This window comes from Eretmochelys imbricata, chromosome 4 (assembly GCF_965152235.1).
Source record: "Eretmochelys imbricata isolate rEreImb1 chromosome 4, rEreImb1.hap1, whole genome shotgun sequence".
Taxonomy (NCBI): Eukaryota; Metazoa; Chordata; order Testudines; family Cheloniidae; genus Eretmochelys; species Eretmochelys imbricata.
In genome coordinates this window covers 115730202-115748969 of record NC_135575.1, presented here as the reverse complement: position 1 = coordinate 115748969, position 18768 = coordinate 115730202, and the positions used below count along the sequence as shown (strand labels likewise).

The following is an 18768-nucleotide window of genomic DNA, read 5'->3' as shown; positions in this document are numbered from 1 at the left end:
ATTTAATGGAAAGAAATGTTGATATATTGTACTCTGGATGGTCAGATCTAATCAGTTGTATTTTAATTTAATTTTGGAAGGCAAATCTAGCTGGGCTAAAGGAGTTCAACTGCTAGCCTATAAGGTTTGAAACATGAAAACCAAGACTTATTTTTCATTGTCAAAATCAAGTATGTGTATATTTTAATGTTTTCTCAGTTGAAGAAGGTCTTTCTGTTGGAAACTGAAATTTTCCATATCCTGTAAATATTTTGAATAGCAAGTCTTTTATATGATTTTTAGATTCTGCCACCAAAAAACTGTAATTCTAGATTTATCGTGATTTTCCTGTTTCAGGCTTCCCTCCTGTCCCTTCTACCTCAAGAACAAGCTTTGCAGAATTTTCCATTAGGGAACGGATGAGAGAAAAATTAAAAGCTGCAAGGGTGAGAATGCATTTATTAAGGATTTTATTGTATTTGATTGATTAAATTCTCATAAATTCTATCTTCTTTGTTTTGTGCTGCATATAATTGAATGAATTAAATTTGCCTTTGTAACTCTGTTTAATATAGTATTTGATATCTGTACAGATTAATTCCCAGTAGTTGGTTTTGATGTTATTTTCTAAACAAGTTAATTTGATTCTTGTTTGTAATATGAAAAATGTAATGTTTGGAAAAACCTTGCCATTTTAACTGAGAGTCAGATCCTGCCACTTTTATGTTGAGTAAGTACTACTTTCCATGCTGGAGTCTTGCTGAAATCATTGTGGCTACTTGTGGCATAAAACTACTGTACAGTGTAATAAAGGGAAGCAGAATCTGGCTATTTATAATAATTTAAGAGGATTATGCAGTAAAAAGAATCTTTCATTAATATTACTTGTACTAAGTAGGGCTGTTGATTAATCACAGTTAACTCATGTGATTAACTCAAAATTAATTGCGATTAAAAAATTAATCGCAGTTTTAATTGCACTGTTAAACAATGGAATACCAACTGAAATTTATGAAATATTTTGGATGTTTTTCTACATTTTCATATATATTGTATTCTGTGTTGTAATTGAAATCAAAGTGTATATTATTTTTGATTACAAATATTTACACTGTAAATTCACCTCATACAAGTACTGTAATGTAATCTCTTTGTCATGAAACTGCAATTTACAAATGTAGATTGTTTTGTTTTTGAGTGAAGTTATGTTTAAAAAAAAATGTAAAACTTCAGACCCTATAAGTCCACTCAGCCCTACTTCTTGTTTAGTCAATTGCTAAGACAAACAAGTTTGTTTACATTTACAGGGGATAATGCTGCCCACTTCTTATTTACAATGTCACCAGAAAGTGAGAACAGGCATTTACATGGCACTTTTGTATCTGGCGTTGCAAGATATTTACGTGCCAGATATGCTAAACATTCGTATGCCCCTTCATGCTTCGGCCACCATTCTAGAGGACATGCTTCCATGCTGATGATGCTCGTTTTAAAAAAAAATGTGTTAATTAAATGACTGAACTCCTTTGGGCAGAATTGTATGTCTCCTGCTGTTTTACCTGAAATCTGCCATATATTTCATGTTATAGCAGTCTTGGATGATGACCCAGCACATGTTGTTCATTTTAGGATCACTTTCACTGCAGATCTGACAAAACCAATGTGAGATTTCTAAAGATAGCTACAGCACTCGACCCAAAGTTTAACAATCTGAAGTGCCTTCCAAAATCTAAGAGGTGTGGAGCATGCTTTCAGAAGTCTTAAAAGAGCAACACTTCGATGCGGAAAGTACAGAATCCGAACCACCAAAAAAGAAAAACAAATTTCTGCTAGTGGCATCTGACTCAGATAATGAAAATGAACATGCATCAGTCCGCACTGCTTGGATCGTTATTGAGCAGAACCTGTTATTAGCATGGACACATGTCCCCTGGAATGGTGGTTGAAGCATGAAGGGACATATGAATCTTTAGCGCATTTGGCATCTTGTGGCGCCGGCTACAACAGTGACATGAGAATACCTGTTCTCAGTTTCAGGTAACATTGTAAACAAGAAGCGGGCAGCATTATCTCCTGATAATGTAAACGAACTTGTTTGTTTGAGCGATTGGCTGAACCAGAGGTAGGACTGAGTGGACTTGCAGGCTCTAAAATTTTACATTGTTTTATTTTTGAATGCAGTTTTTTTTATACATAATTCTACATTTGTAAGTTCAACTTTCATGGTAAAGAGATTGTACTACAGTACTTGTATGAGGTGAATTAAAAAATACTATTTCTTTTGGTTTTTTTACAGTGCATGTACTTGTAATCAAAAATAAATGTAAAGTGAGCACTGTACACTTTGTATTCTGCATAGTAATTGAAATCAATATATTTGAAAATGTAGAAAACGTCAAAAAGTATTTAAATTGTATTCTATTATTGTTTAACACTGCAATTAATTGCAGTTTTTAAAATCGTGCAGTTAATCACGATTAATAATTTTTAATCACTTGACAGCCCTAGTAGTAAGACCTTGAATTTCCAGGAATTGTTATAACATTACTCATATGTTGTTATATGACCAAAATTTCTTTTTTTGTTTTTTCTTAGTCTAAAGCAGAAAGTGCTTTACTGCAAGAAGGTCCAAGACCAAGGCACTTAAAAAGCCTCAGGCTGAGGGAATCAGAAACTAAATGGGATAAAGAGGTGAGAAATACAATGTGTATATGTGCATGTGCCATATGCTGTCATTTGAACAAGAAAGTGAAGGTAATAAAACTGTCAGTTGTTTGAAAGCCATTGTGTAAGATCATTTGTATTGCTCTTTTTTATATTGTCTGCTAGACAGAAAGACATCCCGAATTTTTCAAGAATTCTCTAGTTAACAGGAGCCTTTCCAATTAATGCATTTCATGTACATGCTATACATACAGTATTAAATTTTCTTTCGTTATAGCATAGACTTCAAGTGAGGCTTCTATCACCTTGAGATTAGCCCTTCCAAGCTCTGTGCTCCTGTTATTTACCATGTTTTAAGATACATAATTGCTATACTTGAACCAAAAAGAGTATTTTATCTATAAATAGTGTGCTTTTATATTTTATTTCTGTTAGAGGTTACACAGGTAAAGCTGTAGCTTTATATAAAGGTACAAAGCTATAACAGCTAAAGAACTCTCACTTTTTAGATGTATTTCTTTGTGAGCATTTTGCATCCTTTGATTCCTAAGCCCTTTATGTTGATAAGGAGATGGGGTAAGTAAGGGAGAACGGGGTTTAAAAAGTCCCTTCCTAAGCCACCAGGGGAGCTAGCAAGCAGGAGCAGCAATTGGGAGTTTTGCGAGGCAGTCCTCCAGGTGAGGGAGGAGAGACTACATGATCCTCAAGGTGAGGTTGTCTGGTTGCTTGCTTGCTTGCTTTAAATATTACAGTGTGTTGTATTGTGGGGGCTGTGTCCTGAGCCTACTGACATGCTAGGCTAGGCTAGATAGTGAGACTCTAGCCTGCTATCCTTTGATCCCTAACTCCTTTAGAATCACTTGGCAAGCGGGCGGGGTTAACTCAAGGAGAACTGAAGTTTTTAAAAAATCAGGTCCAAAACTCCTGGAGGAGCTAGCAAATGGAAGTTTTGAGGAGTGTGAGAGGCAGATACACCTAACAAAAATACTCTGAATTTAGACCACTAACACCCTCCCCGCCCCCAAAAAACCCTAACCTAACCAACCAAACAAAAAAACCCCTGAAGACTAAAAGTAATGCAGGCAGTAGTCCAGCATCAGAGTGAGGGCAGTCTAGTTTATTGCACTGAATGCAGCATATACGATTACCTGTCTTGGGCAGATGGTGTATGTGTGCATATGGTGCAAGCAACTCATGGCCCTTAGAGACACAGTATTGGCTCTTGAGACCAGACTGGGTGAACTGGAGGAGCTAAGGGAGACAGAGGTACACAGAGAAGATTTTCACAGACACAATAGATGGGTCCCACCCTTGAGTTTGACATGCCTCCATGCTGTAAAGGAGGATGACATTTTTGGGGAAGAGGAGCATCAAGCTGGAGTGGAGGGAAACAAACCCATAGTTTGCAGATGGTGTCACTGTATTCTCTCACATTGAGGATACCCCTCCTGGGGAGGGAATCTCAGTTACTAGGAAGAAAAAAGGTAATAATAATAATGGGGGATTTGATTATTAGAAGCATAGATAGTTGGGATTGTGATGACCCGGAGAACCACATAATAAATTGCCTGCTGCAATGGCTGTGGATCTCACAAGACAGACGGATGTGCAGTGCTGGGGAGGAACCAGTGGTTGTGGCATATGTAAGTACCAATGATGTAGGCAAAGGTAGGAGAGTGATCCTGCAGGCCAAATTTAGGCTGCTAGGTAAGAGATTGAAGTCCAGGACCTCCATGATAGCATTAACTGAAATGCTTCCAATTCCACCTGCTGGGCCAGGAAAGCAGGCGGAATTGCAGGGTCTCAATGTGTGGATGAGACAATGGCGCAGGGAGGAGGGTTTTGAGCTATTAGAAACTAAGGAACCTTTTGGGAAAGGAAGAGCTTTTACAGGAAGGATAGGCTCTACCTAAACCTAAAAAGGAAACAGAGAGCTGGCTTGTAAAATGAAAAAGGTTGTAGAGGATTTTTTAAACTAAAGGCTGGGGAAAAGTTTATGGATGCAAAGGAGCACAAGGTTCAGGTGGAGACATCTCTTATGGATGAATTTATTAAAGGAGGAACTTTATATGCTTGTAAAGAGGATAGGAAGTTGGTAAAGTACAAGTAGGAGCTAATGAGGACAGTCGAACATAGGAGTTCCATTTAAATGTAACACACAAAGGCAAGCAAGTGAATATTGACAAAATGTACAAGTGCTTATATACAAATTTTAGAAATTTAAATACTAAGGTGGATGAACTAGAGAGGCTGGCATTAAATGAGGATATTGATATAATAGGCATCATGGAAACTTAGTAAAATGAAGATAATCAATGGGACGCAGTAATTCCAGTATACAAAATATATAGGAAGAACAGTAGGTCATGTTGGTGTGTGAATGTAGTATTCAGTTCCGCTTTCATAAATTGTTGTTTCTATCCCTCCTTTCATAATCAGGATCACACAATGGTTTGAGTAGTTTTGTTTTGCTTTAGAAGAGAAAAGAGTTAACTGTAACTAGCAAATGCACCCACTTTCTAATAAACATTTGATCAGAATAAAATTGTACTGTAAACATGCAACAGTTAATCTGTACACCGAACTACTCACCACCTTCATTTTGCTGTGTCTGTAAATAACTTGTGTGATAACTTTAATGCAGTCTGATGATGAGTCAAGATACATGCAAGAGGATGAATGCCAGACGTCTTCTAAAGTCAAGTTTCGTGATTCTGTCAAAAAACTCAAGCAAAAGTCACACGTAAGAATCGTTTTCCTTAATAACAGCAACCTTTACTGACCTCAGTGGGGCTCGATGTCACTGCGTGGAGCAGCTGGCAGGGACCTAACTTTGCAAAATGCCCTCCCCATATCCATATCCTCCTCAATATCTTCATAAATGATCTGGAGGATGGTGTGGATTGCACTCTCAGCAAATTTGCGGATGATACTAAACTGGGAGGAGTGGTAGATACGCTGGAGGGGAGGGATAGGATACAGAAGGACCTAGACAAATTGGAGGATTGGGCCAAAAGAAATCTGATGAGGTTCAATAAGGATAAGTGCAGGGTCCTGCACTTAGGATGGAAGAATCCAATGCACCGCTACAGACTAGGGACCGAATGGCTAGGCAGCAGTTCTGCGGAAAAGGACCTAGGGGTGACAGTGGACGAGAAGCTGGATATGAGTCAGCAGTGTGCCCTTGTTGCCAAGAAGGCCAATGGCATTTTGGGATGTATAAGTAGGGGCATAGCGAGCAGATCGAGGGACGTGATCGTTCCCCTCTATTCGACATTGGTGAGGCCTCATCTGGAGTACTGTGTCCAGTTTTGGGCCCCACACTACAAGAAGGATGTGGATAAATTGGAGAGAGTCCAGCGAAGGGCAACAAAAATGATTAGGGGTCTAGAACACATGACTTATGAGGAGAGGCTGAGGGAGCTGGGATTGTTTAGTCTGCAGAAGAGAAGAATGAGGGGGGATTTGATAGCTGCTTTCAACTACCTAAAAGGGGGTTCCAAAGAGGATGGCTCTAGACTGTTCTCAATGGTAGCAGATGACAGAACGAGGAGTAATGGTCTGAAGTTGCAGTGGGGGAGGTTTAGATTGGATATTAGGAAAAACTTTTTCACTAAGAGGGTGGTGAAACACTGGAATGCGTTACCTAGGGAGGTGGTGGAATCTCCTTCCTTAGAGGTTTTTAAGGTCAGGCTTGACAAAGCCCTGGCTGGGATGATTTAACTGGGAATTGGTCCTGCTTCGAGCAGGGGGTTGGACTAGATGACCTTCTGGGGTCCCTTCCAACCCTGATATTCTGTGATTCTATGATTCATTGTCAGGGTGCTTAGGAATGTAATAAACAATTAAAATATGATCATCTTCATAAACCCATAGCAACTCTACCAACAAATATTAAAAATAGCCACAAAAATCTCTGATAAAACGTGAATTGTGAAATCAGGGCAATATGGGCCCAGGGATTAGGGCCCATAGGAGCTCTCACTTCTTGTTAGACAGTCCTCTGTCATTGATTGACAGCCACAACAATACTCCTCCATGTTATATGTGTGGTAACAAAATACTGCTGTTAATTGAGTCACTAAATATAAATTTTAAAGATTAGTTCTGCCTATTAGGGGCAGATTTTGACTTTGTGTGCAGGGGCAGAAGAGTCCCAAACTTGTGCTTCTTGAGTGTAGGCACATATGGCGGCATATCACTGCAAGCTGTGCTACAGGAGGCAGGACTGGACAATGTCTCTGCCCCCCACCCCCTCAGTACTGTCTGGTAGACTCTGGGGCCTTCAGCATGGAAGGTGTAGAAGTCACATCTCATTGTGCCCCTCTAAACTCCCTCAAAGGGCATTGTTCCTGCTTGTGATTTCTGTGTGCAAAATATCTCTAGAAACTGCTGTAGGTAAGATGCCCTTCTGCCTCCCCCACATGCGAGGCTTTAGCTTTCACAGCATAATCCTGGTCTCTGATCATTTCCCAAGTATGTTTGTATTTAAAAAGATGAGCAAATTAAAACTGAAGCAGTTGATATTTTAAAAACCTTACTATAAATGTTTTATTAATTAGTAAAGATATGAATGGTAAAAGTGTTTTGATATATAAACTATTTAACAGATGCTTGATTTCAATGTTTTGGTGTTTGTGTGATATTTTTTTAATGATTCAAAACGTTATTGCTGTTACTCGTGAAAGGATAGTTTTAGTTGTTTTACTTGTATTAAAAAAATGGTAAACATGATCTTAAATAAATGATGCCTTCTCTCCTTAGATCCAGACTGATTTTCCTTCTGCTGAAGAAGCATATAATTTTTTTACTTTCAATTTTGATCCTGAACCAGAGAATATAAAGGAAGAAACTAAGAACAAAAAAAAGAGTGAATCAAATCAAGAGGAAGGGGAAGAACAGGAATCTGTAGTAAGCTATCAGCAAGAACAAATAGAGGATGAAATAGTACAAATCATACACTTTTTTTCATATTTTTATTCAGACTTTTTATGCTAACTTTTGCTTATCCATTTAATAAAAACTGACTTATTTTGTAATTTATTTTAAAAACAAAACGTTGGGATTACGTTTTCAAAACAGATATGAGCGAGAAGTTTATTTTCTTTGCAATTAGTGCTTTTTTTTAGCAGTGAAGTACTTCTTGCTTAACAATTATATAACAAATAATTTACACTCTTGATGCAGAAGCCTTGTAAAGCTGCATAGCCATAAATGAGAAAATAGAGTGTCATAGTAAATTGAACAAATCAGTAGACATTGTATCAGTAGATGTCAATTTTACCTAAGGATAATATTGCATGTTTATTAAAGAGACTGAAAAAAAAATTATGGTAGGCTACTTTTTCAAGATAATATGAAAGTAGGATGACAAGACATAAAGGAAAAGTGATCATAGTTGATAATCCAAGGTGGTAACTCCAGGCCTAAATCTTCCACCTTTCTCACATTGAGCAGTATCTTACCCACAAATTGTCTCATTCATTCCAAGGGGATGACTGGCAGACTAGTGTACTACTCAGTGTCAGTAAAGGTGGTAGAATCTGTCCCAATTAACATATTTTTAGTAAACTGTACATTTTGTTAAGATGAAATGGAGTTTCTATTTCCAATACTCTAACATACAGTAACTTGCTAACATCTTGAGTAAATTATGATGATATTGATTTGATCATTCCAGTGTATGAATGTGAATAACTAGCTTTACCAAATACAGCACAGCCTCGCAATAATGAACCTAGAATATAATGAACCTGGTACCTGGATCCTGCCGTGGCAGGGGCTGACGGCTCCTTCAGCCCCTGCTGCAGCCCAGTGCTGGAGGAACTGTCGCCCCTGCATCCCTTGCGATGGGTCTCTCTTGCTGTAATGAACCCCTGGCTACAAAGAATAAATGGCTTGGATTCCCGAGGGGTTCGTTATAGCAAGGACGTACTGTACAGCATAATTTAAATAAAACCCATTTTTCTGATTGAATGGAAAATTGTGAGGTTGATGCCTTACAGACCAGAATTTTGTACTAAACAAAAGAACTAGTAATTTTTTACATCTAAAATCTAGGATGAAGAGGACTGCCTTGTTAATGACAGAGAAGATTTATTCATTATTGATCAAATGGCTTGTGATTTTCTAGTAGTAAAACCTGCAGATTACAAAAGCTACTCTGAGCGACTACAGAAGGAAAGAGAAATTTTGTTCACTCCAAGCATCCTAACAGGTATGATGTGCATTTTTTTCTTTTGTTGGTTAATTTAACTGAATATAACATACTCTAACCTCCAGTAGCACCTGTTGACTGAGGATCTCTGTGGTACTGCAGGTACAGCCAGAGGAATCTGTGCCTGAGCGGGAGTCTTGAAGCACAGAGACCTAACTAAGTTGTCTCATATGTTAGACTTTCATAGAATCATAGAACTGGAAGGGACTTCAAGAGATCATCTAGTCCAGTGGTTCTCAATGTCCAGTGGGGAAGCGGCACGGGCCAAGGGACATGCTGGCTGCCCTTCCTGCAGCCCCCATTGGCCTGGAGCGGCGAACCGTGGCCAGTGGGAGCCGCGATCGGCTGAACCTGTGGACGCAGCTGGTAAACAAACTGGTCCGGCCCGCCAGGGGCTTTCCCTGAACAAGCGGTGGACCAGCTTTGAGAACCACTGATTTAGTCCAGTCCCCTGCACTCATGGCAGGACTAAGTATTATCTACACAATTCCTGACAGGTGGTTTATCAAACCTGCTCTTAAAAATTTCCAATGATGGAGATTCCACAACCTCGATAGGCAGTTTATTCCAGTGTTTAACTACCCTGAGAGGAAGTTTTTCCTAATGTCCAACCTAAACCTCCCTTGCTGCAATTTAAGCCCATTGCTTCTTATCCTATCCTCAGAGGTTAAGGAGGACATTTTTCCCCCCTCCTCCTTGTAACAACCTTTTATGTACTTGAAAACAGTTATGTCCCCTCTCAGTCTTCCCCTCCAGACTAAACAAAAACCCAGTTTTTTCCATCTTCCCTCATAGATCATGTTTTCTAGACCTTTAAGTATTTTTGTTGCTCTTCCCTGGACATTTTCCCAATTTCTCCACATCTTTCCTGAAATATGTCACCCAGAACTGGACACAGTATTCCAGCTGGGGCCTAATCAGTGCGGAGTAGAGCAGAAGAATTACTTCTCGTGTCTTACTTACAACACTCCTGCTAATACATCCCAGAATTATGTTTGCTTTTTTTGCAACAGTGTTAATTACACTGTTAACTCATATTAAGCTTGTGATCCACTGTGACACTCGGATCCCTTTCCGCAGTACTCCTTCGTAGGCAGCCATCTCCCATTTTGTATGTGTGCAACTGATTGTTCCTTCCTAAGTGGAGTACTTTGTATTTGTCCTTATTGAATTTAATCCTATTTACTTCAGAACCCACTCAGTATGCCCTTCCATCTTGACTGTGAACCACGAATAACTACTCTCTGGGAATGGTTTTCCAGCCAGTTATGCACCCACTTTATAGTAGCTCCATCTAGGTTGTATTTCCCTAGTTTGTTTATGAGAAGGTCATGCGAGACCGTATCAAAAGCCTTCCTAAAGTCAAGATATACCACATTTACCACTTCCCCCTCTCCACAAGGCTTGTTACCCTGTCAAAGAAAGCTATCAGGTTGGTTTGACACTAGTTGCTCTTGACAAATCCATGCTGACTCTTACTTCTCAACTTAGTATCTTTTAGGTGTCTGCAAATTGATTGTTTTATTATTTGCTCCATTATCTTTCCAGGTGCTGAAGTTAAGCTGACTTGTCTGTAATTCCCCAGGTTGTCCTTATTTCCCTTTTTATAGTTGGGCACTATATTTGCCCTTTTCCAGTCCTCTGAAATCTCTCCCATCTTCCACGACCTTTCAAAGATAGTCGCTAATGGCTCAGATATCTCTTCAGTCAGTAGCGCTGAAACATGTTTAATAGTGGGGGTGCTGAAAGCCAGCCTTCTTACCCCTGTCCATCCCCCTCTCCCCCGGGCGCGAGGCTGGCAGCCTGGACCCTGGGGGTGCTACAGCACCCCCCGCACCCATATTTCCCATGCCTATGTCTTCAGTCAGTTCCTTGATTATTCTAGGATGTATTTCATCGGGCCCTGGTGACTTGAAACATCTAACTTGTCTAAGTAATTTTTAACTTTTTCTTTCCCTATTTTAGCCTCTGATTCGACCTCATTTTCACTGGCATTTACTGAAACTGAAACGAAAAAATAATCATTTAACACTTCTGCCATTTCCACATTTTCTGTTATTATTCCCCCCCCCCCCCATTGAGTAAGGGGCCTACCCTGTCCTTGGTCTTCCTCTTGCTTCTAATGTATTTATACGTTTTCTTGCTACCCTTTATGTCTCTAGTTAGTTTAATCGCATTTTGTGCCTTGGCCTTTCTAATTTTGTCCCTTCAAATTTGTATTATTTGTTTATAGTCATTCTTTGTAATTTGACCTAGTTTCCACTTTTTGTAGATCTCTTTTTTGAGTTTCAGATAATTGCAGATCTCCTGGTTAAGCCAGGGTTGTCTCTTGCCAGACTTCCTATCTTTCCTTTGCAGTGGGATAGTTTGGTCTTGTACCCTTAATAATGTCTCTTGGAAAAACTGCCAACTGTCCTCAATTGTTTTCCCCCTTAGACTTGCTGAGAATCACACTAAGCAACCATAGGAGCTTGCTAACTTAGTGGTCATGTTTCCCAAAATCCAGCATTGAGGCAGGAGCCATTGCCAAGTCCACTCACTGGGCCTGCCAAGTCCTCAAAAGCTTTTGCTTCCCAGCCTCATTCTGTGAAGGAGGAGGAAGAAGAAATAGAGTCATCAGTCTCTCAACTCTTCTCTAACCCATAACCAGTATGTACTAGCATTGATATCTGGATCTTTCTCAATGTCAACATCTTTGATGATGGTATTCTCGAGTTCTTGGTTCTGGGTGCTTTGCGTCAGACAGCTTCAGCTTCCAGTGGCCTCAGTGTTGGTGACTGTATTCTTGATTTAATGGAGAAAACAGAGTGATAATTAGATCTGTGCTCCTTATATACACCCTGATATATATACCCCATTGTATAGAAAGTTGAGGTGTGAGGACATAGTGTGTGTGTACAGCCCGAGTGGGTGCTGCTATCTAGAAAGTTTTGAGTTCATGCCTCAGAGTGTATGAATCAGCTATATTGGGAAATAATACAGGCAATGCCCAAAAATGAACAAACAGCCCCAAAACACCATCACCACAAAACCAAAAAACACTTATTAATTAGCATAGTAATTATTTTTATGTTATTCATTAAAACTAAGTTACTTTAAGTATAAATAAATATGTAGAATGTTGTTGTAAATTATACATCTGTCCTTATTATGGAAATAAGAGCTGCTTTGGTTCTGTACATAAACAATATTAGTTATTGCCATCAGGCAAATTTCACAGACAGCATTTTTAGGGTATTCACTTTGTAGCAGCAAAATATCAAGGTAGTTTTAAAAAAAACACTATAGGTCCTTAGAAAACTGATATATTATATCTCCAGTTATAAAATATCTTTCATATTTGAATATTTGATTGCTCTTTAGTGCCTGTGTCTCAGAAGGTGCCTGAAAACATGCAGCCGAGGTACCTAGAAGATGAGGGTCTTTACATAGGAGAAAGGCCCATTGTGTCACTATCTAATCAAAATATTCTAGAGAACAGAATACTGAGACAGGAGCAGGTAAGTCGCCACTGCATTATTACCAGTGTCTGTTTCAGGTTCTTTTTATGTCACAAACAGGAGTGTTCAAAATTCAGACCCTTTCCTTATGATGTTTATTACTTTTTTATTTTGTTACCCTTCAGGTGAAGCATTAATAATCACACTAGCAGATGGGCCACATATATTTAAAAAAACAGTCTGAGAGCAGCATCAGAATTTTGGAAGGTTTTTATTAGAAAGTAAGCATTTTGGAGGGAATTGGCAACAACTGAGTGCTTCAGGCCAGGTACCTCCCACCCAAACTGAGTGCTCTGTGCCTCAGTTTCCTATCTGTGAAATGGGGATAATGATAATGAACTCTTTTATAAAGTGCGTTGCTATCTGCTGATGAAAAGTGTTATGTAAGAGCTGGTTATTGTTATTATTTATTAGAAAATTAAAGTAAATCAAAAGTGAGCACTATAAAATTTAATTTAAGATTTGCATAACATCTTGGTTAGACAGATTAAGAACAACAGAACAGCCATACTGGGTCAGACCAGTGGTCCACCTAGCCCAGTATCCTGTCTTCTGACAGTGGCCAATGCCAGGTGCTTCAGCGGGAATGCACAGAACAGGTAGTCTTTGAGTGATGCTTCCCCTGTCATCCACTGCCAGCTTCTGGCACTCAAAGGCTAGGGACTCCCAGAGCACAAGATTGGATCCCCGACTATCTTGGCTAATAGCTATTGATGGACCTAGCCATGAAATTTATTGTAGTTTTAGTTATATCAACAAGCATGCAGTTTGTATCATATGCCTTGTCTACATTAGTATGTTTCTTAAAATGTGCAGCGTTGGGAGATTAAGAAAAATTGTAGCATCGGCAAGGTTCAGGCAGGATCCTTAGATGTATCTCGTTTGGGCCTGGGGCTTGTCAGTAGACTGCAGTATACTCAAAATTTTCTGTTTGAATCAACTAAAACATATGGCGGATGCTAGTCACGAGTTACTCATGCTTAAATTGTTTTGCTTGTTTGCTTGCTTAAAGAAAAAGATTTAAAAGCTAAGTGTCTCCTGAAATGTGGGATCTTATTTTCTGGAATAATAGTATAATTGCAAGTCATTCCCATATGAAAGTTACAAAAAATGTTATCTCACTTTATTATTCATAGGGGAAAAGGTGGTTTGGAGATGATGGCAAACTCTTAGCGTTGCCTAGTCCAATTAAACAATCTTCTACGAGACCTCCAATATTTTCATTGGAGGAAGACATAGAACCAGAACTTGAAACGTTGTATAGAAAGGTAGGTTGCATTTCATATATGCCGTAACTGTTACACCATTTTGTATTAAGAACATAAGAATGGCCATGCTGGGTCAGACCGAAGGTCCATCAAGCCCAGTATCCTGTCCTCTGACAGTGGCCAATGTCAAGTGCCCCAAAGGGAATGAACAGACAGGTTATCATCAAGTGATCCATGCCCTGTCACCCAGTCCCAGCTTCTGGCAAACAGAGGCTAGGGACACCATTCCTCCCCATCCTGGCTAATAGCCATTGATGGACCTATCTTCCATGAATCTATCTAGCTCCCTTTTGAACCCGGTTATAGTATTGGCTTCGCAACACCCTCTGGCAAGGATCTTTCCAGAGGTTGACAACATGTTACGTGAAAAAATACTTGTGTTTATTTTAAACCTGCTACCTATTCATTTCATTTGGTGGCCCCTTGTTCTTGTACTATGAGAAGGAGTAAATAGCACTTCCTTATTTACTTTCTCTATACCACTTATGATTTTATAGACCTCTATCATATCCCCCCTCAGTCGCCTCTTTTCCAAGCTGAAAATTCCCAGTCTTATTAATCTCTCCTCATATGGAAGCTGTTCTATACCCCTAATCATTTTTGATGCCCTTTTCTGAACCTTTTCCAATTCCAATATATCTTTTTTGAGATGGGGCGACCACGTCTGCCCGCAGTATTCTAGGTGTGGGCGTACCATTTATTTAGAGGCAATATGATATTTTCTGTCCTATTATCTATCCCTTTCTTGATGATTCCCAACATTGTGTTCGCTTTTTTGACTGCCACTGCACATTGAATGGATGATTTCAGAGAACTATCTACAATGACTCCAAGATCTCTTTCCTGAGTGGTAATAGCTAATTTAGACCCTATCATTGTATATGTATAGTTAGGATGATGTTTTCCAATGTGCATTACTTTGCATTTCTCAACATTAAATTTCATCTGCCATTTTGGGTACTATACACTCAGGAATCCTTAATTATGAAATTTAATGACTAATTCAAGGATTTGTCTACAATGGGTGTCTTATACTGTTATGGCTAGACCAGTCCAAGCTCCTAAATGTGGTGCCCTCCTGTAAAAAGTGACTTGCACTGGGTTAAGCTGTACCAGTTCAAGTGTCTTTTTACATTGGTGCAGCACATCTAGCCTAGGAATTTGCACAGTGAAGCTGCATTGGTGTAGCTACACTTGTGCAAAGAAAAAAATAATCTAGTGTGGACAGATTCAAACAAGCTGAGTTTCACTTTAATGACTCTATTTCTTAAAACTTTCTTTCCTTCTTTGGAGAGACCACGACACATTAGAATGGGGTCGGCAACTTATGGCACGCGTGCCACAGATGGCATGCAAGCCGATTTTTTAATGGCATGCTGCTGCCTGCCGAGTCCCAGCCCACTCAGCCCGCTGCCGAACCCAGGCTGGGACCCCGGCAGGCAGCAGCGTGCCATTAAAAATCCTGCCCGCCCCGGCCCGCTTGTCTCCTCCCCCCCTTCCCTTCCCCGAGGCAGGGTGAAGAAGCTTGGTCCTGCCGGCTGCTGCTGCAGAGCAGGCAAGCTCCCCCCGCCTCTTCCCCCAGTGTGCTGCGTTCCTCCTCCTCCTCCCTGCTGCTGATCAGCTGATGGCCCTTGCGAGCGAGAGGGAGAAGCAGATCCGCAACGCACTCGCTGTTCTGGGGAGGAGGCGGAGACAAGGTGGGGACGGGGCGTGGCATCAGGGCATATCCCCTCCAGCCCCCTGCCATGAACCACTCAGGGAAGGGGGCTGGGAGCACCCCCATGACCTAGCCCACACCCCCAGCCCTCTGCCCTGACCCCTGCACCCACTACGACCCCAGCCCTGACTCCAGTACCCCCCATACCCAGGCCCCCCACAGCTCTTGCCCTGACTACTGCACCTCCCCACATACCCAGCCCCCCCCCACACCCCATGTCCTGACTCTTGCAGCCCCTACATTCCCATTCCCACCCCCACCCCTCGCACCAAATGGGAACTGCCCAGGTAAGCACTCCACCCCCAAACCTCCTGCCTCAACCCTGAATCCCCTCCCTCATTCTAGCTCCTGGCCAGACCCTACACCCCAACCCCCAGCCCTGTGCTCAGTGCACTCCCGCCCTCAGCTCAGTGCAGAGAGAGAGGAAGAGAATGGACTAGAACTAGGGAGAAGGTAGGTACCCACTCTATGTGGGCAGGGCCAGGATCCCAGGCCGGCAGCCAGGACCCAGGCTGGCAGAAGCCAGCGGACGGAACCCCAGACTGGCAGCAGGCTGAGCCGCTCAGCCCACTGCCGGTCTGGGGTCCCGGCTGCTGGCCCCGCTCAGCCCGCTGCCAGTCTGGGGTTCAGGCTGCTGGCCCCTTGCCAGCCGGGGTCCCGGCCGCAGGCCCTGCTCAGCCTGCTGCCAGCATAGGTGAACGGAACCCGAGGCTGGCAGCGGGCTGAGCGGGCTGGCGGTGTAAGATCAGCATTTTAATTTAGTTTTAAATGAAGCTTCTTAAACATTTTGAAAACCTTGTTTACTTTACATACAACAATAGTTTAGTTATATAATATATAGACTTATAGAGAGAGACCTTCTAAAAAACGTCAAAATGTATTACTGGCACACGAAACCTCAAATTAAAGTGAATAAATGAAGACTCGGCACACCACTTCTGAAAGGTTGCCGACCCCTGCACTAGAATATAACAAGGCTACCACTTTTGTGAACTAAGAATTCTTCCAGCTGCTGCCAGGGCCGACTCCAGCTTTTTTGCCGCCCCAAGCGGTGAAAAAAAAAAAAAAAAAAAACCGATAGAGCTGCTGCCAAAGTGCCGCTGAAGTGGAAGGGAGGGAGTGAAGGACTCGCCACCGAATTGCTGCCGAAGACCCGGACGTGCCACCCCAATAACTGACGGAGTGTCGCCCCTTTCTGTTGGCTGCTCCAGGCACCTGCTTCCTTTGCTGGTGCCTGGAGCTGGCCCTGGCTGCTGCTGTAATACCAGTCTGAAAGTTGCTTATCAGCTGGCCCTAGTGACAATTACAAATACATAATTCTCCATCAAATCCAGTTCCACAGGTCTACTAATAGACCTGCACTGCAGAAAGAGGCAAAACTAAATCTGCACTCTATTGGCAGGGAAGGACTAACCATGCTTATCTGGAGATCCTTTCCAGTTTCTGTTCTGCCTCCACAGTGCAGGCATGTTGACTAGGGGTAAAATTGCAAAAATACCTAATTCTCATTTGCAAAAAAAACCTTAGGCCCTTAGGAGCTTGAGTCCTGCTGAATTTCGGTGAGACATAAGCTCATGTGTGTCCAAGTCACTTTTGACAATGGGACTTCAGCTCTAAAGTCACTTATGGCCTTTTGAAAATTTTACCCAATATCTCGCCTGCTGCAGAGCTGAAACAAAGACAAACCGAAGAAAATCAAATAAAAAAAAAGAAAAATGTAAGAAAACCAGGGCTCTTGTCCTCTACAATCCCTGAATTGATTTCAGGTTTGATTCTCTGCCCAAAAAGGGAGGATGCATTATTCCTTCCTGAGGGACTCTGCCTGGTAAGAACAGCTATATAAGATGGTGAATAAGCTTGTTGAGAGGATAAAGCATATGCTCATCTGGTTCTGCGCTGGAGACCCTTGTTGCGTGCTTCAAGTGCACGTACTTCAAGCTGTGTCGACTTTTGTCAGGAGGTAGCAAGGGCATAATGATCGGCCAGGCCAGAGGTTTTTCTTCCCTGTCACCATACCTGGAGAGGAGCAGTGCAGCAGCTGAGGTCCTCGTGGCACTGACAGAGAGGCTGCAAGCGGCATTCCATCACCATCCACCCTAGTTGTGATGGTACTTGTACATGGAATATTTGATCAGCTGTCCCAGCATCAGGCTCTTAAGAAGAGATCAGCTGAGGCCGTAAGGAGCGCCTTGTGCTCTTCTGCCAGTCTTGGTTGCAACTGCTTTACTATGAAGACTATCTGATCATCCATCCCTGCTTCCCTTTGGGCTGTGGAGGGCTGTTGTGAAGCAGCGGAATCCCCTAGAAGACGTTGTAGACAGTGGTAGGGGGATGCGAGGTCCAAAACACTGTCCCTAATGTCCTTTCCCCTTGAACTCAAATCACAGATCTCACTGGGCCTGACTAATACGAGTATTTCTCTGCAGCATTATGGGGAAGCAAAATGGCCTTTTCACCTCTCCTGGTCATACCAAAATAACTAGAGGGAAAGCCACTCCTTCAGAAGAAAAGCAGAGCACACCCCAAACCAACTGGCCAGGAGGAGATTTTGTGTGCTTTCCTGCTCTCAATTCCAGCTTCTCTATATGGTTCCTTCAGTGCCCAGTCTGAGCAAAATCTCCAGTTCAGAGTCAGACTACTTCACTTTGCAGGCTGCTGGCTATTTGGCATCTCAAGCGTTCATCCTTGAACTCAAGGAGAATTCCTTGGTGCTTCCTCTTCCTACCTGAAGCTATTCCTCCTCCCAAAGAGAAGCTGCCAAGCACTTGATGTTGGCCACATCAAGTTGTTTAGGAAATCTAAGCCCCTCTTTGTTGTATGTCACTCAGCATTAAAGGGGTAGAAGCCTGTATCAGGGTGGATCCTCTGGGCCATTTTGGAGGCCCACAGAATAAGGTCTGCCTCTTCCATCTGGGCTTATTTCCTAAGAGTCATGGCAGCTTCCTGGGCTGAAAATTTCTTATCAGGAAACGTGTAACACAGCCAATTGGTTTTCCCTGCATATGTTCACTGAGATCCATATACTGGTTCTGTGGACCTGAATTTGATGGCGAATAGGTAAGGCCCAATGAGAATTGTGGGATGATTATCAAAAAAATGCAGCTAAGTTGCAGAAAAGCCATGGAAAATTGCAGAAAAGTAATAATGAACCTTATTTGTGGCAATAAAGTCCATTATTATTTTTCCATGATTTTCCGCTGTTGGCTGCCTGGGGCTGAGAGCTGGGGCTCTTGCTGTCGGGCACCTGGGGCTAACAGTGAGAACATGGTGCTGATAGCAGGGGCACCCACTGTCAGCCGCCCAGGGCTGAGAATGGGGGTTGCCACTGTTGTCCGCCCAGGGCTGAAGGCTGGAGCTGACAGCAGGAACACAGGGCTGATAGCAGGGGCTCCCACTGTTAGCCGCCTAGGGCTGAGAATGGGG

General features: G+C 41.9%; 1 protein-coding gene across 5 annotated transcripts in view; it reads left to right on the top strand.

Moving 5' to 3' along the window:
* CC2D2A (coiled-coil and C2 domain containing 2A) overlaps positions 1-18768 on the top strand; it is a 131548-nt gene that overhangs the window by 18747 nt on the left and 94033 nt on the right. For 3 of the 5 annotated variants that reach the window (XM_077815832.1, XM_077815830.1, XM_077815828.1), the window contains exons 2-8: positions 337-425; positions 2575-2670; positions 5288-5386; positions 7408-7590; positions 8704-8860; positions 12224-12360; positions 13497-13628. In XM_077815832.1, coding sequence (XP_077671958.1) covers positions 337-425; positions 2575-2670; positions 5288-5386; positions 7408-7590; positions 8704-8860; positions 12224-12360; positions 13497-13628 — 893 coding nt within the window. Of the gene's footprint in view, positions 1-336; positions 426-2051; positions 2102-2574; positions 2671-5287; positions 5387-7407; positions 7591-8703; positions 8861-12223; positions 12361-13496; positions 13629-18768 lie in introns of those variants that run through there. The other 2 variants (XM_077815831.1, XM_077815829.1) reach the window with 2 other exon arrangements.